The sequence below is a fragment of the Gobius niger genome, assembly GCF_951799975.1.
Source record: "Gobius niger genome assembly, chromosome: 3".
Classification (NCBI taxonomy): domain Eukaryota; kingdom Metazoa; phylum Chordata; class Actinopteri; order Gobiiformes; family Gobiidae; genus Gobius; species Gobius niger.
Genome location: NC_136854.1, coordinates 1,730,974 through 1,754,616, shown reverse-complemented (window position 1 = coordinate 1,754,616; position 23,643 = coordinate 1,730,974). Strand labels below are relative to the sequence as shown.

Here is a 23,643-nt window from a genome sequence, read left to right as displayed (position 1 = left end):
TTTGCTTCCCCTTTGTTGATCACATGCCCCGCCCTAATGTGTTTCACCTGTTCCCTGTTCCTTGTGTATTTAGACCCCTCTGTTTTCCCTTGTCTTTGTTGGATCATTGTCGTTCATGTCTGTGTCTCATGTCTGTGTCCTGGTTCAGTTTTGTGAGTTTTTGGTTATTGCATTTTTGTCCTTGGATTTGTTCCATTAAATTTATTTTCAGTATTTTGGTTGGCTGCTTGCATCTGGGTCCTCATTCCACTTTCGCACCTCCAAACCACGACAGAAGGTTAAAGATAATAAGCAACAATCAGTAACTGAAATATGTCCCTACAGATGCTATGCTAAGTGCAGCCGCATTGGATTTGTTTGTTTATTTCTTTACGGACAATATCAATTAGTATCAATTATAGTGCAAGTGGTTACATTTGAATTGTTCTTAGTAGCAGTAAACCATGAATCTATTAGTGGTTAACACACTGTTGATCACTAAACTACTCATTTATTTTACCAGGAGAGAAGAGCCAGGACCCCACGTCACCTGATTATGTGCCATCTGTATTTGCCCACACCAAGTCTCCGGCCAAAAGACGTGCCCTGAAGACTCTCCAGAAAATATGGCATCAGGCAAGAAATAAAGAGAAAAAGGAAGCTACTGTCATCTCAAAATGAAGACACTGGAGCACTCTTCAATCTCACTGTTGAGGCAACTGAACCTGAAGAGAACCATAAAAATTAAGCTAACATGTGTGAGAATGACACTTCCAATGGTGATGTGATGTGCCAAACGGACCTCAGTGCAGAGTACATTGAGGTACTTCAGAGTGAGTGTCAGGTTCTCCGAAGTGAGACATTTACACTGAAAAACAAAGAAAAACTAAAAACACTTACAGGACTACACAGGTATGAAGTGTTTATGGCTGTTTTTGACCTAGTAAAGCCATTCCTCAAAGACACTAAACACATGACAAGTTTCCACCAACTGCTTACACTGCGTTCCAAATTATTATGCAAATTGGATTTTTGTGTCAAAAAGGTAAAAAAAAAAAAGCAATAATAATGAAACTCATGGATGGTATGGTGGCTCTATGAATCACTGACATAAATCTCAGAGACCTGGGATTATTAGTTTTCAGGTTAAGCCCAGTTAAGGGAAAAACAACTGAAAAAGGGTGTTAACTTTATTATGCAGATCATCATTTTCAACAATATGGTAAAGAAAAAGGGACTTTCTGCTGATGAAAAGTGTGAAATAGTTGAATGCCTTGGTCTAGGTATGAAAACCTTCGATATTTCATGAAAGACTAAGCTTAATCATCATACAGATAAGAGATCTGTGAATGATTCAGAGCACACTCCGTTTTGTGCCGATAAAGGCACAATATGGACGGTTTCTGCCAGACAAACACATCAGATTATGAGAACAGATGCTACAAAGCAGCATACAGGTATTTGAAGCTGCTGGTGCCTCTGGAGTCTCCCAAACATCAAGGTGTAGGACCCTCCAGAGGCTGCAGTTGTGCATAAACCTTCTATCCGGGCCTCCCCTAAATGGCTAATTGAATGCTGATGAACAGAAACGGCTGCAGTGGCTCAGAAATACATGAGGACTCATTTTCAAACAGTCTTGTTCACTGATGAGGCCGTGTGACCCTGGATGGTCAGATCAATGGAGTAGTGGATGGTTGGTGAATGACCACAATGTCCCAGCAAGGCTGTGACGTCAGTAAGGAGGTGGCGGAGTCATGTTTTGGGCCAGAATCATGGTGAGAGAACTGGTCGGCCCCTTTAGGCCCTTTTAGGATCCCTGAAGGTGTGAAAAATACCATTGAAAAATATGTGGAGTTTCTGACTGACCACTGTCTTCTATGCTACAAAAAGAAGAGCCGTGCTTTCCCGAACAAAATCCTCTTCATGCCATGACAACGCCCCATGTCATACTGTAAAGAATACCTCTGCATCACTGGCTGCTATGGGCATAAAAGGAGAGAAACTCATGATGTGGACCCCCTCCTCCCCTGACCTCAACCCTATTGAGAACCTTTGGAGCCTCAACAAAAAAAACTTCTATGAGGGTGGGAGGCAGTTTTCATCCAAACGGCAGCTCTGGGAGGCTATTCTGACATCCTGCAAAGAAATCCAAGCAGAAACTGTCCAAAAACTCACAATTTTAATGGATTTAAGAATTTTGAAGCTGCTTCACACAAGGGCTCCTATGGTAAAATATAACTTGACCTGTTAAGATGTTTTTGATTGAAATATCTTTTGATTTCAGTAAGTATGACCTCCTAATGCTACAAATTCAACAAATGACCATTTTCAGTTAATTACAAGCTTTAAAATGTATTGAAACGATGAGTTGCATAATAACTTGGAACAGTGGATTTTGAGGTTTTTACTATATTTATTTTTGAAAAAAATACTGTTGTCTCTAGGAAATTATTTCCACCACATTTAAATGATCCTCTACCAGTTAAAGACTTGAAAATTATGCTGACTCTCATTTGAGTTGACAATTTAGAAAATCTTTGGAACGCAGTGTATTACCTTAATGAGACTGAGAGGTAATTTGATGGTTTCACTTTTATCTTATCTTTTTGATGTTCATAGGTCCACTGTTTCCAGAGTTTTTACCAATGTGATTAATGTACTGAATGATATCCTTGTACCAGTATGTGTGGTATGGCCAGAAAGGGAGCATGTAGAAACATCTATGCCTATGTGCTTTAGAAAATCCTTCAAACATTGCATATCAATTATAGATTGTTTTGAGATATTCATGGATAAACCAAAAGATCTGAAGGCAAGGGCACAGACATACTCTCAATATAAATCTCACAACACCATGAAATACCTTATAAGCATTACTCCTCAAGGCGTAATTTCCTTCATCTCAAATGGCTGGGGTGGACGACATTATTGCAAACAGTGGCTTTTTGGATCACCTTCTACCTGGAGATGTAATCCTCGCTGACCGTGGTTTCACAATCCAGAACCAAGTCGGGCTGTACTGCGCCAAAGTTGAAACACCTGCGTTCACACGGGGCAAAAAGCAGCTGGGTGCAGTTGAACTGGAAGACAGCCGAAGACTTGCAGCAGTCCGCATACATGTTGAGAGGGTCATTGGACAAGCACGCTCAAAGTATAAAATGTTGCATGGACCGGTGCCCATTAGTCTTTTGTCCAGTGACGATGCAAAGTACACTACTTTGGACAAAATAGTGAGAGTAGCATGTGCCCTAACAAACCTGTGCCCTTCTGTTGTGCCAACTGATTAACAATCATCTTCAAATGTTTACTACACATCTACTGTACAGTTAGTAAAATGAAATCAGAAGAAAGAAGAAAGTGCAAAATCTAATTTATTTGTGTACTGTAACTTCACACATCAATGAATAAAAATGAAATTGAACATGTGTGTTTTTGTAAAACAGGTAACATTGTGCAAGAACTGCAATTATTGACATATAGACAGTAAACAGTATATTCCAAATATAGACCCGATCAGTTAATATCTTACTATTTCAGCGATTAGTAGCTGAAACAAATCGATTTTAAAACCTGAACTATGAATACATTTTTTACAAATAGGTTGCGTTCACATTATGGAATTCTATTTCAGATGGAGGGTAGGTGTCAATACAACAGAGAGAAACAGTTTATGAAAGAAATTCCCAAAAGGATTATGTCCAAATTCACAGAGGGTTCTCCCGCTGAATCAGTGAAGTGCGTTGCTTTGTTTTGTATATTACCTTGTCTGTCAGCAAGACATGTTTAAGTTTGTGCTCCATACCAAGTATATGGTGAAGAGCTAAAAAAAATAATGAAAACAAACCTGACCAACATCTCGCACGTGTTTTTGAATATTGTTTCTCCACTTTTTTACGCCTTTATGAGGAAACCATTAGCCCATAGTTCATATGTGTTGGATGATATTAATTTGAACTTTGTGACAGTTTATTTTTCATGTGAATCGGCCCAATAATTACAGATAAATTGGCAATAAACTATAACAAAAAATGAACAGTTACATTAGTTACTGCCAACAAATTTTCAGTTGCCCTCCATGTGACATATCAACATTCTTAAGAGCCTACAGTTTAATATTGAGGTGAACACAACCTATTGCACAGTCTTAACACAAACCACTGTAAACAAGCATGAAGAGAGCTATTATAAACTTGGCTTTACTACTCCTTCTCTCCCACCACTGACTCTGTGCTCTGTGTGGTGTCTGATAGTTGCATTTCTGGACATGTATATATTTTGCTATAGCTCAGGTAAAATTGCTGCCCTATAGAACATTTCTACATGTTGCAATGCTTCTGTAAAGAAGACACTATCAAGAATAATCCTTTGTAAAAAACAATCTGATTCAGACCACACCATGAAGTCACAGTACATTTGCTCTGTCACAAACAACTGAGTTTGCACCTGGTAGTAGTACGCGTGATCTCTGCTCAGTGTGTAAATCCCATTTGTGTTGTCAAGGCAGAAATGCTTCTTGTCTGCGGCATCGAGAACTCCAGCACCTTTGGCACAATGTGGACACTTAATCTCCAAAACACCATTACCACAGCAGGTGCAGGAAAGCAGTACATCTGGAGAAGCTCCGAGGTATGGCCATCGAGGGTTGATGTGCAGTCCGGAGTCACAAACTCTCAGGTCCTGATGCTGTGGTCCAGCGATGGCTTCATATGTCTGCCTCGCTATTTTTTCATGTTCGCATCCCCATCTAAACAAGAAAACCAAGTTATTATGATTTCAACCATTTCCTTTTATACAGACAGAAGAGAGTTCAATTTAATGCTTTTTAATGTCATTTCTTAGAATTTGCAAACATTTCATCAAAAAGAGGAAAGATAATTGTGACTTCTATGTAAAAAGAAAATCGGTAAATTTCAGCAAAAGCATGTTTTAGACCATCATTTTGGCATTTTTAATGAACTTATACAGTAAAATATGTTGAGTGATGTCATAATTTTTCCATAAATTAAATGCTTTTGAATGACAGCCTTGATTTTGGCTCAATACATTTTTTTGTACCTGCAGAAACCCTGTTCTCAGTCTTTAACTACAATTTTCCTATAAGCTCCTGAGACCGTTCCCTGAAAATGTCCTTAACATTGTAACACGTGTAAATAACCATCCATGGGAGACCCTACCAGGGGCACGAAGCCCCCGACAACAGAGCTCCCAGGATCATTCGGGTGCTCAAACCCCTCCACCACGTTAAGGTGGTGGTTCCAGGAGGAGACGTATAAATGTGCTAATTCATATTTGATTTGAAAGATGTAAGCATAGTTTCACTATAAAAACATGTCTTGAATGTTCGTGTCATCATACACATGCCTTGTTGCCACTGTCGAAAAGCGGCCCTGGTTGGGATAACATATCTGCCCAATCAAAGATTTGGAAGGATTTGTAGGGTCGGTTCTTGCTGCTGATTTGAACCTGGACGCTGTCACCCTGCCACCTCTCATGTCAAACCATAGCCTGGACTGTCCCTGTTGCCGTGTCTCTTCCTCTACTTTTACTGCCTACAACATTCAAAATAGCATTAAAACAACAATCGCAAATCAAATTTCAGTATATATAGCGTTGATTAAGAAAATCAGTTACCTGCTCCTGTGTGACTTCCATGTTCATGAATTCCTCATCACATTTCACCATGAGGTCAGAGGCAGACAACCCACGATTATGAGACTTGTATAACTCTGTCAGAGGCTTTGGTAGTTTGAGAGAAATCACCTTTGGCACGAACTGTTTACAGTACTCTGGCAATACCCTCAGGAGGCCACTCTTCTCTGATGCTGTTGGGGCCGCATTGTCCAGATCTTTATAGAATTTTTCTATGGCAGCCGTAGACACATCTCTTTTCGCTCTTCTCCTTTCAGGTCGTCTTGTATGGGATTTGGTGTTTGTGTCATGTTTCTTGGCTGGATTTGAAAAGTTGCGGTTGCTTCTTCATAAAGAGCTTTGCCTGTTTGGACAGGAGGAAGGCCCCACTGCCTAGGTCCATCGGTGCAACTTTTATCCTCTAAACGTTTCACCCCCGAGTCAAGTGCGTAGACATGAGACATGAGAGCACACTTCTCCCAGACCTGCTTTGCATGTGCAGTGGCCACACATGACTGTTCCATCCTTTTCTACCGACACCCATGGCTTGAGAGGAGCTTCAGACAGAGACTGACTGTGATGAACCTGAAATGATAAATACAAGAGACATCTTTATATTGTTATAGTGGTGGACAGTGTTAGTCAAGTTTCTTAAAAAATTGAATATATTCTAGATTAGTAGTTACAGCTTTACTGTTTGTATTACATATTCCTGTATTAAAAATGTAGCCGAGTTACACTACATTACAAAAAATTGCAAAATATAAACTGAATATAGTAATGAAGCCACCGAGCAAAAGTGCAGTCAGAGATTTCCTTTTCATGCGCTTTCCTCCGTTCTCTTGTGTTTTGTTTAGACGACATTAACTACAGGCTGCAGATCTTATTCACCAGTGTCCAACTTGTTTGGCATTTTTTCCTTCATACATTTAAAAGCTCTTGTAACTCGAGTTACTTGAATTGTAATGACTAGTATATTCCTGTATTTTGTATAAGTAATAGCTATGTTATATTCCTTAGTTTCTGAAAAAAGTTAAACAAAATTGTAACTCGCTACTTTTGTAATACGTTACCCCCCAACACAGTGCACATGATTTTCTGTGGGTTATTGTAAAAATAATATTGATCCAAAAAGCCTAAAGGCGTGCGTGTTAACATAAATACTGTAATTAACAAGCATTGATTGAGTAGGTCTTACCTTTGCCATTATGAGATACATTGTCCCTCCAGTGTGATAGTAGCATCTTGTCGCGGTGATCCAGCCAGCAACAAAAAACTGGTAAGCGTCAAGACTTTTATAAGCTTTTAAATCAGCTCCAGTATAAGGAGATACACCGTTTACCACATAATGGTATAAATCATGAGGGGTGAATTCTGGCAAAGTTGGTGATTTTATCAAATCGGTAAACAAAGCAGGAGCGAGAAGGTACGGGTCTGTTGGCAAGCTAGCTATCGCTAACTTCTGTATATATCTCTGCCTGTGAGTCCCGACTAAATGTGCTACTTCAGCTGATAAGTCCACCGCGCTTGGACTTGCTGAAGTCATGGCTTTATCTCCAAACCAAAAACAACAATCGCAATCCTGGATCTTTCCCTCAGTGTAACACTTCCACCCTGACTCCCGTCGCTCTCCGTGACGTCCGTTCCGGCTCAGTCACATGATCACGTGACTACACGCAACGGGTCAATAGTCCCTCTGTAGAAGAACCACACAGTGATGGAGCTGGTCAGGATGCTCTCTATAGTCCCTCTGTAGAAGAACCACACAGTGATGGAGCTGGTCAGGATGCTCTCTATAGTCCCTCTGTAGAAGAACCACACAGTGATGGAGCTGGTCAGGATAATCTCTATAGTCCCTCTGTAGAAGTTGCACATAACGGAGGCTGGGACTACGAGGGAATTTGTAACTTACAAATAAACCAAGCGGTAACAGAAGTGACAAGTTTATTATTTACTTTCACATTTATCCATCTGCTTTACAAAGTTGAACATGTGCAAATAATAAATCCACTTTGCATTGGTCACATATTTAAATCAATGTTATTAATTCATTAATTGAGTGGTTTTAATGACAGATGTTGAACTCAGGATTCTGAAACAAAAGGATTTAGAAAAAGACAAAGACGTGACCGAGAGTTTCCCTTCATAGGGTTTAGTTATTTTATTTATTTATCTGAAGGAGATTTTCAACATCTCTAATGATTTACTTTTTTATCAGTGAACTGGGAAAGGAATGTCAGGAAAAGGTCATGTGACTGAAACTCATCTGTATAATTGAGACTCTGATCCTCAGTCTGACAGAGTCACTGAGGAGCCGTAAGTGCAGAGCCTAAACCCAGGGAGCAGGGTGTGAGTGAAGGTGGTGTTGAAGGTGTGGAGGTGGATCAGTTCCTCAGAGGAGACTGTGTAGAAGGACAGAGAGCCAGCAGCACAGTCCACATACACCCCTACTGTCCCAGAGGAGGAGCAGGGCTGAGGGAGGGGGATTTGATTGTCTTTATGCCAAACAGAGAAACCATCTTCAGAGCAGGACAGACTCCAGGACTGATCATTGCGTCCAAACCCACTGTCATCACCGACTCCTTTCCTCCTGATTCCTCTGTAAGACACTGATATAGAAACCTCTCCTCTCCACTGGACCTCCCAGTAACAGCGCCCAGTCAGACCAGAGTCACACAGAAGCTGAGGCCACCAGTCCTCAAATCTGTCCTGATGATCTGGATACGGCTGATCTTCACTCACATATGTCGCCTCCTTGTTGTTGTCAGACAGTTCGAGGTTCCTCTGAGCTGTGTTTGGATCCAGAGAGAGTTCAGTGAAATCTGACGGAGAGAAAACACAGCAGCAGTTAGTCCCTGTTCACTCTTTAGAGGAGAACGACATTTATATTGATATGAAATGGACTGAAAGATTCAAATATAAATATCAATAAATACATGATTGATTTGATTGTTGTTTCAATTAAAAATACAAGTACATTATGAAACTGCACATTTTTAAGCCACAGTTTGTAACATTTCACCCCGACAATAGAATAAAACAGGAGCATTAATTATTGTTTCTGTAAAAATGCTTCTGTTCCAAAGGCTTCACAGGATCGTCTGAGTGAAGCTGAGCTCATTTATTTATGTTTCAGTTTAGTTTCTCTTGTGACGTAGCCACACATAACCTGGAATGTTCTGAAGTGACATTTAACAAATATTTTCTTTAGTATTCAAACTTGAATTCTTGCCTGTGTTGCTTGTTACCCAGAATGCTTTGTGTGAACGTTATACTCACACTTCCTGACTCCTGGTTTTAATCTCTCAGCTCCAGCAGGATCCAGTCTGAGGAAACACACTTCAGTTAAACAGGGCATGCAGATGATGTCACACAGGAACAACTAAACAGCCTCACAGTTACAGGGTCATTGTGTCGCCCTGGAATCAGGGACCTGTTTTAAATTGATCGTTACAAATAAACAGTGAAGCCCAGCTCAATACTAAAGTATGGTGAGGTACACAGCTGTGTGGGGGGTGATGAGGTCTTTCTTATAGATGCTTTTTCACAATTGTTTTCATTTTTGGGCAATTAGAAAACATAACACATATAATAAATGTTCTCACTCGCGAATGTGTAATTTTTAAATGTTTTTTGTGCTTCAGCCGCGCTCACGTCACTGTATGAAAAGTGCACAATAAAAACCTCTGACTTCAGCGTCAGACTTTATAACATCAGTCTAACTTCAGCTCATTGACCAAACTTGGAGAACAAGGCTAATGCTAACAGACTCTGAAGAGTCTCCCGGACGAGCCGACTTGTTAACTGTCCACATACGTTAGGATCAAACGTGTTAAGTTTTGCAGAGGAGGAACCCCAAAGCGGAGACTGAGTCAGGTAAGGTTTACCGATTTATTTCCAAAAAAACAACACAAAAACTGAAGAGGCTGAGGCGACGGGGGCAGGCAGGCAGCAAGTAGAACCAGGACGGAGCAGAGGTAACCCGGAGCGAGAACCAACCGACTGAGACGGAATTATCTGGCAGTGTGGAGAGGACTGAGCAGAGTATTTGTAGGCTGGTTCCTAATCAAGTCCAGGTGTGCCTCATTGCTGCATGTGCCAGCCACGCCCCCGTCAACCACCAGCTCTGCACAGAAGGAAAAAAAACACAAAGAGGAGGGGAACAAAACACAAACCATAACAGGGCCACCCCCTCAAGGGACGCCACCTGGCGGTCTACCAGGCTTAGAGGGATGCAGGGCATAAAAGTCACGAAAGAGCGACGGATCCAAGACGAGGGACCGGGAAACCCATGAGCGGTCCTCAGGGCCATAACCCTCCCAGTCCACCAGATACTGGAAGCCGCGGCCCCGCCTCCGAACATCCAGCAGCCGCCGCACAGTAAACGCAGGGTGACCGTCGACCACCCGGGGGGGCGGAGGGGGCTCGGCCGGAGGGCTAAGAGGACTCGTCAAAAAAGGCTTCAGCAGGGAGACATGGAAGGCAGGGTGGACGTTTAGAGAAGGAGGCTATTTAAGCCTCACCACAGCGGGATTGATAACCCGTTCTATGACGTAAGGGCCAATGTATCTGGGAGAGAGATTTTTGGATTCAGTTTGTAGGGGAAGGTCGCGTGCGGAAAGCCAGACCTTCTGACCAGGCTCATACTCCGGAGCAGGAGAGCGGCGGCGGTCTGCAAGCTGCTGGTTCCTAACAGCAGTGCGGGAAAGAGCTGCTCTGACTTCATGCCAGATCTTACGAGCACGTTGAAGATGCTGCTGGATGGACGGAACCGCAACTCGAGTCTCCTGGCTGGGAAAGAGAGGGGGTTGAAAACCAATAGCAGCCATTTTTGTTTCATTTGTTTGAATACTTTATTGTCCCCGTAGGGAAATTTGTCCTCTGCATTTAACCCATCCTTCGATGCCGCTGGGGCAACCCGTAAGGAGCAGTGGTCGACGGCAGTGCCGCGCCCGGGGACCCATCTCCATGATGTGGAGCCAGGCTGATGGTCAGAATCACCTGGCTGGATTCACCTATTGCACCTATTGCACATGTTTTTAGTGGTAGGGGAAACCGGAGTACCCGGAGGAAACCTACGCAGACACGGGGAGAACATGCAAACTCCACACAGAAAGGCCCCGTCCTGGTGGGAATCGAACCCGGGACCTTCTAGCTGTGAAGCGGAGGCGCTAACCGCTGCGCTACCGTGCCGCCCGAAAGGAGGAGCCATGAAAGGAGACATACCAGTAGCAGAGGAAATGAGAGTTGTGAGAGTATTCAATCCAAGGGAGATGCAGGGACCAGGAAACCGGATGGTGAGCAGTGACACATCGGAGGGCCGCTTCCAGGTCTTGGTTCGCCCGCTCCGTCTGGCCATTAGTTTGTGGATGGTATCCAGACGATAAACTGGCTGTAGCCCCCACTGCACGACAGAAGGCCTTCCAAACTTGAGAAGTGAACTGTGGGCCTCGGTCTGACACAATATCCTGTGGTATGCCATGGAGTTTGAAGACATGTTGAACCAGCAAATTAGCCGTCTCGAAGGCAGAGGGCAACTTTGGTAATGCAACAAAATGTACACACTTCGAAAATCGATCCACAATGGTCAAAATTACAGAGTTACCTTCAGATGGGGGAAGGCCAGTTACAAAGTCCACAGCGATGTGGGACCAGGGACGGTGTGGAATCGGGAGTGGACGAAGCAGACCAGCAGGAGCATGGTGGGATGCTTTACTGCGGGCACAGACCGAGCAAGCAGAAACAAATTCCTTGATGTCAGCGGACATTGTGGGCCACCAGAAGCGCTGCTGGATTAAGGTAAGGGTTCGATGAAATCCAGGATGACAGGAGACTCTGGAGGAATGGCCCCACTGCAAAACCACAGATCTGGCTGATGGCGGCACAAACAAGCAGCCTGGAGGACATCCTGGAGGTGAGGGATGATTGACAAGGGCCTCCTGGACAGATTTCTCCACCTCCCAAAAGACTGCCCCTACCACACAGGTGGGAGGCAAGATATTTTCAGTAGGAGGTTCTTCATTAGGAGGCGCAAACTGGCGGGACAAGGCATCCAGCTTGAGGTTCCTGGACCCCGGACGGTAAGTGAGTGTGAAGTTGAACCGGCCAAGGAATAGTGCCCAGCGAGCCTGGCGGGAATTAAGCCTGCGAGCAGAACGTAGATAGGATAAATTCTTATGATCTGTCCATACCATGAATGGCTATGCCAAGCCCTCCAACCAGTGCCTCCACTCCTTTAGTGCGACAATGACTGCCAGCAGCTCCCTGTTGCCAACATCATAGTTCCTCTCCTTAGACGGCGGGAGAAGGCGGCGCATGGATGCAACTTCTGGTCAGTGGCATTGCGCTGAGAAAGGACGGCTCCAACACCAGAGTCAGAGGCATCCACTTCGATGATGAACTGGGCAGAAGGATCTGGATGAGACAATACTGGAGCAGAACAAAAAAGGTCCTTTAGCTTCACAAAAGCTGCCTCTGCTTCAGCAGGCCAGTCAAAAGGCACTTTAACAGAAGTAAGTTTGGTAAGAGGCGCCGCAACTTTACTATAGTCACGAATAAAGCGTCTATAGAAGTTTGCAAATCCCAAAAATCTTTGGAGTTGCTTCCTATTGGAAGGGGTTGGCCAATCAGCAACCGCCTGCACCTTGGCTGGGTCAGTCTTGATCTGGCCCTTTTCAATGACAAAACCAAGGAAGCCAACAGAACTCTCATGAAATTCACACTTCTCTGCTTTTACATAAAGTCTGTTTTCGAGAAGGCGTTGTAGAACAAGTCTGACATGTTGTACATGTTCTTGAAGAGAGCGAGAAAAAATCAAAATGTCGTCAATGTATACAAACACAAATCTATTCAACATATCCCGCAACACATCATTAATAAGGGCCTGGAACACAGCTGGAGCATTTGTTAAGCCAAATGGCATTACCAGGTACTCAAAGTGTCCGAGTGGGGTGTTGAACGCCGTCTTCCATTCATCTCCCTCCTTTATACGGACTAGATGATAGGCACTCCGAAGGTCAAGTTTGGTAAAAATGGTGGCCTCTTGGAGTGAGCAAAACGCTGAATCAATCAGTGGAAGGGGATACTTGTTTTTGACAGTAATATCATTGAGCCCCCTGTAATCAATGCAAGGGCGAAGCGTGCGGTCCTTTTTATCAACAAAAAAGAAACCGGCCCCTACAGGGGATGAGGAGGGGCGAATGAGCCCAGCAGCTAGGGAATCGGCGATATAAGTCTCCATAGCACCCCTCTCAGGATTGGAAAGATTGTAGAGCTTGCTGGTTGGTAATGGTGCGCCAGGGATCAATTCAATGCTACAATCATAAGGTCTGTGAGGAGGCAATGAAGAGGCATTGTCCTTAGAGAACACCTCCTGTATGTCATGGTACTCAGCTGGCACAAGAGACAAATCTATGGGCTTGGGATTAGCAGGTGTGCATCTGTCAAGAGAGGGAACTGCCAAATGTAGACAGTGGCTGTGACAAAATAGGCTCCAATTAATTATGGATAGCTGTGACCAGTCAATGTGTGGATTATGTAGTTTAAGCCAGGGGAGGCCTAAAACTAGAGGAGTGGAAGGAGAGTTAACAATGTACAAAGAAATTGTCTCGTGATGATTGCCAGATAGGAGTAATGAAACTGGGGTGGTACGATGCGTAACGCTGGCAAGAAGTTTCCCATCAAGAGCATAAACATTCTTGGGCTCAGGAAGGGCATCAGAAGAAATGTTACATTGGGAAACAAACATGGAATCAATAAAGTTTTCATCTGCTCCTGAATCCACTAGGGCAACAAGGGGAAAGGAATTCTTTGCGTAGGACACAGTACCTTTAAGCTGGATACGTCCGCAGGAGGGATCAGTCGGTGTGTGGCTCACCAGCGCCCCTCCGCTGGCTGATGAGCCTGGTCTTTTGGCAGAGCAGGGCAGTGACGAACAATGTGTCCAGCTTTACCGCAGTACATGCAGAGCCCAAGGCGAAGGCGACGCTGGCATTCTTGTTGGCTGAGTCTCATCCTTCCCAACTGCATGGGTTCCTCAGAACTTTGAACAGGAGTTGGAGCAGCTGGTGATGATTCAGTCGGCAGGTGAGTGGCAGGTGCAGGCTGACGAGGTTGATGAGAGTAGAGAGTGGGAGGGGGAATGCTCTTCCCAACTGCTCTCTCCCTACGTCTTTCAGATAGACGATTGTCTAAACGTATGGCTAAGAAAATTAATTCTTCCAATGTAGAAGTCTCATCACGAGCTGCCAGCTGGTCCTTGAGTTCCTCACTCAAACCACTGAAAAACACCCCCTGCAAAGCTTTCTCATCCCACCCGGTCTCTGCAGCTAGAATGCGGAAATCTATAGAGTAGGAGGAAACAGAACCACTACCCTGGCGTATGGCCATACCGCCTTTGCTATGCCCAATCCCGTCAGATCTTGGAAGCTAAGCAGGGAAGGGCCTGGTCGGTACTTGGATGGGAGACCGTTTGGTAACACCAGGAAGCCTGGGGTGAATGTAGTGAGTGAGTGAGTGGTTGGTGGTGGTCGGAGGGGCCGATGGCGCAGACTGGTTGCCTCGCTTCCGTCAGTTTACCCCAGGGCAGCTGTGGCTACAACAGTAGCTTATCACCACCGAGTATGGAGTGAATGAATAATGACGACAATGTAGCGCTTTGAGAAACTTGTTAATACAGGCTTGTAAAGCGCATTACAAGTGTAAGGCATTATTGTAGGGAAAGCAGCCGGCTACTGGCCTCCTTTGTTTGTAACGGGTGGTCAAACACTCTTCTAATCTCATTGGTAAATGTATCCATAGCATTACAAACTGGGGAACTACTATTCACTAAAGCTACGGCCCAGGCAGAAGCCTTACCAGAGAGTAAACTCATAATAAAGGCAACCTTAGCTTTATCAGTGGAGTAAGTTAGCGGCTGTTGATTGAAGACTAGCATACACTGGTGTAGAAACTGTCCACATAACCCTATTTCACCTGAATATCTGGCTGGAGTGGGAGGCAGGGCATGTTGATGGTCCGGAGGAGCAGAAGCCGCAACAGGAGCAGGTGGAACTTGAACTGGTGGAGGATTGGCTGCCAGGTGACGAGCGAGTTGGTCAAAACGAGCACTTAACTCAGAAAAATTTGAGTTAAGTTGGCGGAGTGAGTACACAAGTTCCTTTATGGTCCTCTCATGCTGGCCCACACGGGATGCTTGTCGGGCGAGAGCCTGCTTAAGTCTTTCAATCTCTGCGGGGTCCATGTTGGCCAGATAATTCTGTTAAGTTTTGCAGAGGAGGAACCCCAAAGCGGAGACTGAGGCAGGTAAGGTTTACCAATTTATTTCCAAAAAAACAAAACAAAAACTGAAGAGGCTGAGGCGACGGGGGCAGGCAGGCAGCAAGTAGAACCAGGACGGAGCAGAGGTAACCCGGAGCGAGAACCAACCGACTGAGACGGAATTATCTGGCAGTGTGGAGAGGACTGAGCAGAGTATTTGTAGGCTGGTTCCTAATCAAGTCCAGGTGTGCCTCATTGCTGCATGTGCCAGCCACGCCCCCGTCAACCACCAGCTCTGCACAGAAGGAAAAAAAACACAAAGAGGAGGGGAACAAAACACAAACCATAACAGGGCCACCCCCTCAAGGGACGCCACCTGGCGGTCTACCAGGCTTAGAGGGATGCAGGGCATAAAAGTCACGAAAGAGCGACGGATCCAAGACGAGGGACCGGGAAACCCATGAGCGGTCCTCAGGGCCATAACCCTCCCAGTCCACCAGATACTGGAAGCCGCGGCCCCGCCTCCGAACATCCAGCAGCCGCCGCACAGTAAACGCAGGGTGACCGTCGACCACCCGGGGGGGCGGAGGGGGCTCGGCCGGAGGGCTAAGAGGACTCGTCAAAAAAGGCTTCAGCAGGGAGACATGGAAGGCAGGGTGGACGTTTAGAGAAGGAGGCTATTTAAGCCTCACCACAGCGGGATTGATAACCCGTTCTATGACGTAAGGGCCAATGTATCTGGGAGAGAGATTTTTGGATTCAGTTTGTAGGGGAAGGTCGCGTGCGGAAAGCCAGACCTTCTGACCAGGCTCATACTCCGGAGCAGGAGAGCGGCGGCGGTCTGCAAGCTGCTGGTTCCTAACAGCAGTGCGGGAAAGAGCTGCTCTGACTTCATGCCAGATCTTACGAGCACGTTGAAGATGCTGCTGGATGGACGGAACCGCAACTCGAGTCTCCTGGCTGGGAAAGAGAGGGGGTTGAAAACCAATAGCAGCCATTTTTGTTTCATTTGTTTGAATACTTTATTGTCCCCGTAGGGAAATTTGTCCTCTGCATTTAACCCATCCTTCGATGCCGCTGGGGCAACCCGTAAGGAGCAGTGGTCGACGGCAGTGCCGCGCCCGGGGACCCATCTCCATGATGTGGAGCCAGGCTGATGGTCAGAATCACCTGGCTGGATTCACCTATTGCACCTATTGCACATGTTTTTAGTGGTAGGGGAAACCGGAGTACCCGGAGGAAACCTACGCAGACACGGGGAGAACATGCAAACTCCACACAGAAAGGCCCCGTCCTGGTGGGAATCGAACCCGGGACCTTCTAGCTGTGAAGCGGAGGCGCTAACCGCTGCGCTACCGTGCCGCCCGAAAGGAGGAGCCATGAAAGGAGACATACCAGTAGCAGAGGAAATGAGAGTTGTGAGAGTATTCAATCCAAGGGAGATGCAGGGACCAGGAAACCGGATGGTGAGCAGTGACACATCGGAGGGCCGCTTCCAGGTCTTGGTTCGCCCGCTCCGTCTGGCCATTAGTTTGTGGATGGTATCCAGACGATAAACTGGCTGTAGCCCCCACTGCACGACAGAAGGCCTTCCAAACTTGAGAAGTGAACTGTGGGCCTCGGTCTGACACAATATCCTGTGGTATGCCATGGAGTTTGAAGACATGTTGAACCAGCAAATTAGCCGTCTCGAAGGCAGAGGGCAACTTTGGTAATGCAACAAAATGTACACACTTCGAAAATCGATCCACAATGGTCAAAATTACAGAGTTACCTTCAGATGGGGGAAGGCCAGTTACAAAGTCCACAGCGATGTGGGACCAGGGACGGTGTGGAATCGGGAGTGGACGAAGCAGACCAGCAGGAGCATGGTGGGATGCTTTACTGCGGGCACAGACCGAGCAAGCAGAAACAAATTCCTTGATGTCAGCGGACATTGTGGGCCACCAGAAGCGCTGCTGGATTAAGGTAAGGGTTCGATGAAATCCAGGATGACAGGAGACTCTGGAGGAATGGCCCCACTGCAAAACCACAGATCTGGCTGATGGCGGCACAAACAAGCAGCCTGGAGGACATCCTGGAGGTGAGGGATGATTGACAAGGGCCTCCTGGACAGATTTCTCCACCTCCCAAAAGACTGCCCCTACCACACAGGTGGGAGGCAAGATATTTTCAGTAGGAGGTTCTTCATTAGGAGGCGCAAACTGGCGGGACAAGGCATCCAGCTTGAGGTTCCTGGACCCCGGACGGTAAGTGAGTGTGAAGTTGAACCGGCCAAGGAATAGTGCCCAGCGAGCCTGGCGGGAATTAAGCCTGCGAGCAGAACGTAGATAGGATAAATTCTTATGATCTGTCCATACCATGAATGGCTATGCCAAGCCCTCCAACCAGTGCCTCCACTCCTTTAGTGCGACAATGACTGCCAGCAGCTCCCTGTTGCCAACATCATAGTTCCTCTCCTTAGACGGCGGGAGAAGGCGGCGCATGGATGCAACTTCTGGTCAGTGGCATTGCGCTGAGAAAGGACGGCTCCAACACCAGAGTCAGAGGCATCCACTTCGATGATGAACTGGGCAGAAGGATCTGGATGAGACAATACTGGAGCAGAACAAAAAAGGTCCTTTAGCTTCACAAAAGCTGCCTCTGCTTCAGCAGGCCAGTCAAAAGGCACTTTAACAGAAGTAAGTTTGGTAAGAGGCGCCGCAACTTTACTATAGTCACGAATAAAGCGTCTATAGAAGTTTGCAAATCCCAAAAATCTTTGGAGTTGCTTCCTATTGGAAGGGGTTGGCCAATCAGCAACCGCCTGCACCTTGGCTGGGTCAGTCTTGATCTGGCCCTTTTCAATGACAAAACCAAGGAAGCCAACAGAACTCTCATGAAATTCACACTTCTCTGCTTTTACATAAAGTCTGTTTTCGAGAAGGCGTTGTAGAACAAGTCTGACATGTTGTACATGTTCTTGAAGAGAGCGAGAAAAAATCAAAATGTCGTCAATGTATACAAACACAAATCTATTCAACATATCCCGCAACACATCATTAATAAGGGCCTGGAACACAGCTGGAGCATTTGTTAAGCCAAATGGCATTACCAGGTACTCAAAGTGTCCGAGTGGGGTGTTGAACGCCGTCTTCCATTCATCTCCCTCCTTTATACGGACTAGATGATAGGCACTCCGAAGGTCAAGTTTGGTAAAAATGGTGGCCTCTTGGAGTGAGCAAAACGCTGAATCAATCAGTGGAAGGGGATACTTGTTTTTGACAGTAATATCATTGAGCCCCCTGTAATCAATGCAAGGGCGAAGCGTGCGGTCCTTTTTATCAACAAAAAAGAAACCGGCCCCTACAGGGGATGAGGAGGGGCGAATGAGCCCAGCAGCTAGGGAATCGGCGATATAAGTCTCCATAGCACCCCTCTCAGGATTGGAAAGATTGTAGAGCTTGCTGGTTGGTAATGGTGCGCCAGGGATCAATTCAATGCTACAATCATAAGGTCTGTGAGGAGGCAATGAAGAGGCATTGTCCTTAGAGAACACCTCCTGTATGTCATGGTACTCAGCTGGCACAAGAGACAAATCTATGGGCTTGGGATTAGCAGGTGTGCATCTGTCAAGAGAGGGAACTGCCAAATGTAGACAGTGGCTGTGACAAAATAGGCTCCAATTAATTATGGATAGCTGTGACCAGTCAATGTGTGGATTATGTAGTTTAAGCCAGGGGAGGCCTAAAACTAGAGGAGTGGAAGGAGAGTTAACAATGTACAAAGAAATTGTCTCGTGATGATTGCCAGATAGGAGTAATGAAACTGGGGTGGTACGATGCGTAACGCTGGCAAGAAGTTTCCCATCAAGAGCATAAACATTCTTGGGCTCAGGAAGGGCATCAGAAGAAATGTTACATTGGGAAACAAACATGGAATCAATAAAGTTTTCATCTGCTCCTGAATCCACTAGGGCAACAAGGGGAAAGGAATTCTTTGCGTAGGACACAGTACCTTTAAGCTGGATACGTCCGCAGGAGGGATCAGTCGGTGTGTGGCTCACCAGCGCCCCTCCGCTGGCTGATGAGCCTGGTCTTTTGGCAGAGCAGGGCAGTGACGAACAATGTGTCCAGCTTTACCGCAGTACATGCAGAGCCCAAGGCGAAGGCGACGCTGGCATTCTTGTTGGCTGAGTCTCATCCTTCCCAACTGCATGGGTTCCTCAGAACTTTGAACAGGAGTTGGAGCAGCTGGTGATGATTCAGTCGGCAGGTGAGTGGCAGGTGCAGGCTGACGAGGTTGATGAGAGTAGAGAGTGGGAGGGGGAATGCTCTTCCCAACTGCTCTCTCCCTACGTCTTTCAGATAGACGATTGTCTAAACGTATGGCTAAGAAAATTAATTCTTCCAATGTAGAAGTCTCATCACGAGCTGCCAGCTGGTCCTTGAGTTCCTCACTCAAACCACTGAAAAACACCCCCTGCAAAGCTTTCTCATCCCACCCGGTCTCTGCAGCTAGAATGCGGAAATCTATAGAGTAGGAGGAAACAGAACCACTACCCTGGCGTATGGCCATACCGCCTTTGCTATGCCCAATCCCGTCAGATCTTGGAAGCTAAGCAGGGAAGGGCCTGGTCGGTACTTGGATGGGAGACCGTTTGGTAACACCAGGAAGCCTGGGGTGAATGTAGTGAGTGAGTGAGTGGTTGGTGGTGGTCGGAGGGGCCGATGGCGCAGACTGGTTGCCTCGCTTCCGTCAGTTTACCCCAGGGCAGCTGTGGCTACAACAGTAGCTTATCACCACCGAGTATGGAGTGAATGAATAATGACGACAATGTAGCGCTTTGAGAAACTTGTTAATACAGGCTTGTAAAGCGCATTACAAGTGTAAGGCATTATTGTAGGGAAAGCAGCCGGCTACTGGCCTCCTTTGTTTGTAACGGGTGGTCAAACACTCTTCTAATCTCATTGGTAAATGTATCCATAGCATTACAAACTGGGGAACTACTATTCACTAAAGCTACGGCCCAGGCAGAAGCCTTACCAGAGAGTAAACTCATAATAAAGGCAACCTTAGCTTTATCAGTGGAGTAAGTTAGCGGCTGTTGATTGAAGACTAGCATACACTGGTGTAGAAACTGTCCACATAACCCTATTTCACCTGAATATCTGGCTGGAGTGGGAGGCAGGGCATGTTGATGGTCCGGAGGAGCAGAAGCCGCAACAGGAGCAGGTGGAACTTGAACTGGTGGAGGATTGGCTGCCAGGTGACGAGCGAGTTGGTCAAAACGAGCACTTAACTCAGAAAAATTTGAGTTAAGTTGGCGGAGTGAGTACACAAGTTCCTTTATGGTCCTCTCATGCTGGCCCACACGGGATGCTTGTCGGGCGAGAGCCTGCTTAAGTCTTTCAATCTCTGCGGGGTCCATGTTGGCCAGATAATTCTGTTAAGTTTTGCAGAGGAGGAACCCCAAAGCGGAGACTGAGGCAGGTAAGGTTTACCAATTTATTTCCAAAAAAACAAAACAAAAACTGAAGAGGCTGAGGCGACGGGGGCAGGCAGGCAGCAAGTAGAACCAGGACGGAGCAGAGGTAACCCGGAGCGAGAACCAACCGACTGAGACGGAATTATCTGGCAGTGTGGAGAGGACTGAGCAGAGTATTTGTAGGCTGGTTCCTAATCAAGTCCAGGTGTGCCTCATTGCTGCATGTGCCAGCCACGCCCCCGTCAACCACCAGCTCTGCACAGAAGGAAAAAAAACACAAAGAGGAGGGGAACAAACACAAACCATAACAAAACGCTGCTTCTCCTTTTTATTTAAAGATCAACACAAACACATGAGCTGATGTCACTGAGACATAAAGAATCCAAATGGATTTCTCAAGTGGAAAAAAATCCAGTTTCTTCCATTATAATGTTTACACAGTAAATGAGAGGAATAATATCTTAACTGTAGTGACTATGTAATAACTGTGTAATAACTGTAATAACTGTCCTCACCTGAGAGTGGAGAGTGAGCAGTGAGGGTTCCTCTTTACAGCAGTCAGGAGCTTCACTCCTGTGTTTCCTGGATGGTTGAAGCTGAGGTCCAGGTCTGTCAGATGGGAGGGGTTGGACCTCAGAGCTGAGGCCAGAGCAGCACAGCCTTCCTCTGAGATCAGACACCCTGACAGTCTGAACACACAGGGTTAAACAGAGTCATAGAAATGACAAACTCACAGAGATGAAGAGTAAACCCTCTGACCTGAGCTGCTCCAGTTTACAGTGAGGACTCTTCAGTCCAACAGACAACATCTTCAGCCCCGAGTCCTTCAGGTCATTGTTACTGAGGTCCAGGACTGTCAGACTAGAGGAGCTGAGGACTGAGGACAGAGCTTCACAGCTTCTCTCTGACAGGTTACAGCTGCTCAGTCTGGAGAGAACACACTGTTTTAGGAGAAGTTTAGAAGGTTCATACTTACATAGACCTCACTCACAGAGCTTTGTTGGAGGCTTTGACCACTGGCAGCAGCCTCAGCAGAGCCTCCTCTGAAGCACAGTATTTCTTCAGCTCAAACTGCTCCAGAGCTTCTTCTGATGACAGTAAGATGAAGGCCAGAGCTGACCACTGAGCAGGAGACAGTCCACCTTCAGACAGACGTCCTGAGCTCAGGTACTGTTGGACCTGCTCCACCAGAGAACCATCATTCAGTTCATTCAGACAGTGGAGCAGGTTGATGCTTCTCTCTGCAGACACTTCCTCACTCAGCTTCTGCTTGATGTACTCAGCTGTTTTCTGATTGGTCTGGGAGCTACTTCCTGTCTGTGTCAGCAAACCTTGGAGAAGATTCTGATTGGTCGGCAGTGAAAGACCCAGGAGGAAGCGCAGGAACAAGTCCAGGTGTCCATTTGGACTCTGTAAGGCCTGGTCCACAGCCGTCTGGTAGAAAAGCACTGATTTACTGATAAAAACCTTTCTCCATAATGAAGTTTGTTCTTCTGAGAGCAGGTTGACTCCAGTGTTGATGAAGGTCTGATGGACGTGAAGAGCAGCCAGAAACTCGTGCACACTCAGATGGATGAAGCAGTAGACCTTGTCCTCGTACAGGCCTGGCTCCTCTCTAAAGACCTGTGTGAAGACTCCGGAGTACACTGAGGCGGCTGCAGCGTCCAGCCCACACTCGCTCAGGTCACTCTCGTAGAAGATCAGGTTTTCTTTCTGCAGCTGCTCAAAGGCCAGCTTTCCCAGAGACTGCACCATCTTCCTGGTCTCTGGACTCCAGTGTGGGTCTGTCTCAGATCCTCCTCCATACTTGATGTTCTTGACTTTGGCCTGAACCACCAGGAAGTGGATGTACATCTGAGTCAGGGTCTTGGGCAGCTCTGCTCTCTCTCTGGTCTTCAGCACATGCTCCAGGACTGTGGAGAGGATCCAGCAGAAGACTGGCATGAAGCACATGATGTGGAGGCTTCGGGACGTCTTGATGTGGGAGATGATTGTGTGGGCCTCGTCTCTGAACCTGTTCCTGAAGTACAGCTCCTTCTGTGGGTCGCTGAACCCTCGCACCTCTGTCACCATGGAGACGCACTCAGCAGGGATCTGATTGGCCGCCGCGGGGCGTGTGGTTATCCAGAGGCGAGCGGAGGGAAGCAGGTCCCCCCTGATGAGGTTCACCAGCAGCTCCTCCACTGAGGCGCTCTCCGTGTCCATCAGGATCCGGGTCCGGCTGAAGTCCAGAGAAAGTCTGCACTCGTCCAGACCGTCCAAGATGAAGAGCACCTTGAGCTGCTGGAAGCTGCTGAGGCCTTTGGTTTCTTTGAAGAAGCGGTGTACGAGTCCCACTAAGCTGTACTCTGAGCGTCGGAGCACATTGAGTGCTCTGAAAGTGAAGGGGAACAGCAGCTGGACGTCCTGGTTGGCGTTGCCTTCAGCCCAGTCCAGACTGAACTTCTGAGTCAGAACTGTTTTCCCCACACCGGCCACGCCCGACGTCAGCACCGTTCTGATTGGCTCTCCTGTCTCTGTGGTGCCTCTGAAAATGTCCTGGCATTGGACGGTTGTCTCTCGGGCTGATTTCCTGGTGTATTTCTCCATTTGTCCGACCTCATGCTCCTCCTCCTGCTCTGGGTCTGTGACAGTGATGTACAGCTCGGAGAAGCCATCATGAAACTTCCTTTTGGGGTCTTTTTTGCAGAGACTCTCGTTCAGGAACTTAAACCTGGACTTCAGTGTTGGTTTGAGGAGATTCTGAAATTTTCTGATCATCGCTGTGAACAAACAGAAACAAGATAAGAGAAGTAAGTGTCTTTACACTGGAGCAGATATTTAAAGGGGCTATCCTTGATTTTTGGAATAAAATGATTTTGTTCTTTAGTATATGGTAAAAGCAGACATTTATCCAAAAAACACTGGTTTTAAAGCCTTTTAAACAGTCCTAAAAGCTATTAGGCATTTTTTACAGTGAAGTGACACTTTTCCTCACTGAAAGTTGTGAAACCTGGTTTAATCTCAGTCCCTGTGACAAATGTTGATGTTGTAAAAGCATTAGGAAAGTTTGAGATGAGTTTGGACCAGAAAATAGCAATTTGAAATCTGAGTGACCCTGTTTCTTTGTACAATCAGGTATAGCTTCTTTAAGTATGACGGTGGAGGAGGATGGAATGGTCTATTGCGTCGAATGCGGTGGAGAGGTTGAGAAGGAGGAGGAAGGATATGGAACCAGAGTCAGCGGCGAGGAGGAGATCATTAGTGACTATGAGAAGTGCTGAAGTGCTGTTTGAAAAGATGGGAGGAGTGGAGATTTTCGGTGATGACTG

The 23,643-nt window shown here is 46.4% G+C and overlaps 2 protein-coding genes across 2 annotated transcripts in view; both read right to left on the bottom strand.

Moving 5' to 3' along the window:
* LOC306960557 (NACHT, LRR and PYD domains-containing protein 3-like) overlaps positions 1-23,643 on the bottom strand; it is a gene marked incomplete at both ends in the record, with an annotated part of 243,675 nt that overhangs the window by 142,983 nt on the left and 77,049 nt on the right. The gene's annotated exons all lie outside the window — the stretch shown is intronic.
* Positions 7,897-22,653, bottom strand: LOC306960413 (uncharacterized protein; the record flags this gene model as incomplete). Its single annotated transcript, XM_079552845.1, has 14 exons — positions 21,324-22,653; positions 21,092-21,259; positions 20,848-21,021; positions 17,018-17,178; positions 16,665-16,749; positions 15,663-15,825; positions 15,324-15,494; positions 14,581-14,679; positions 13,484-13,710; positions 11,591-11,751; positions 11,238-11,322; positions 10,236-10,398; positions 9,827-10,067; positions 7,897-8,396 (listed from the first exon to the last, which is right to left on the bottom strand). The coding sequence occupies exons 1-14, from the start codon at positions 22,535-22,537 to the stop codon at positions 7,897-7,899; spliced, it is 3,612 nt and encodes a 1,203-aa protein (XP_079408971.1). The 5' UTR covers positions 22,538-22,653.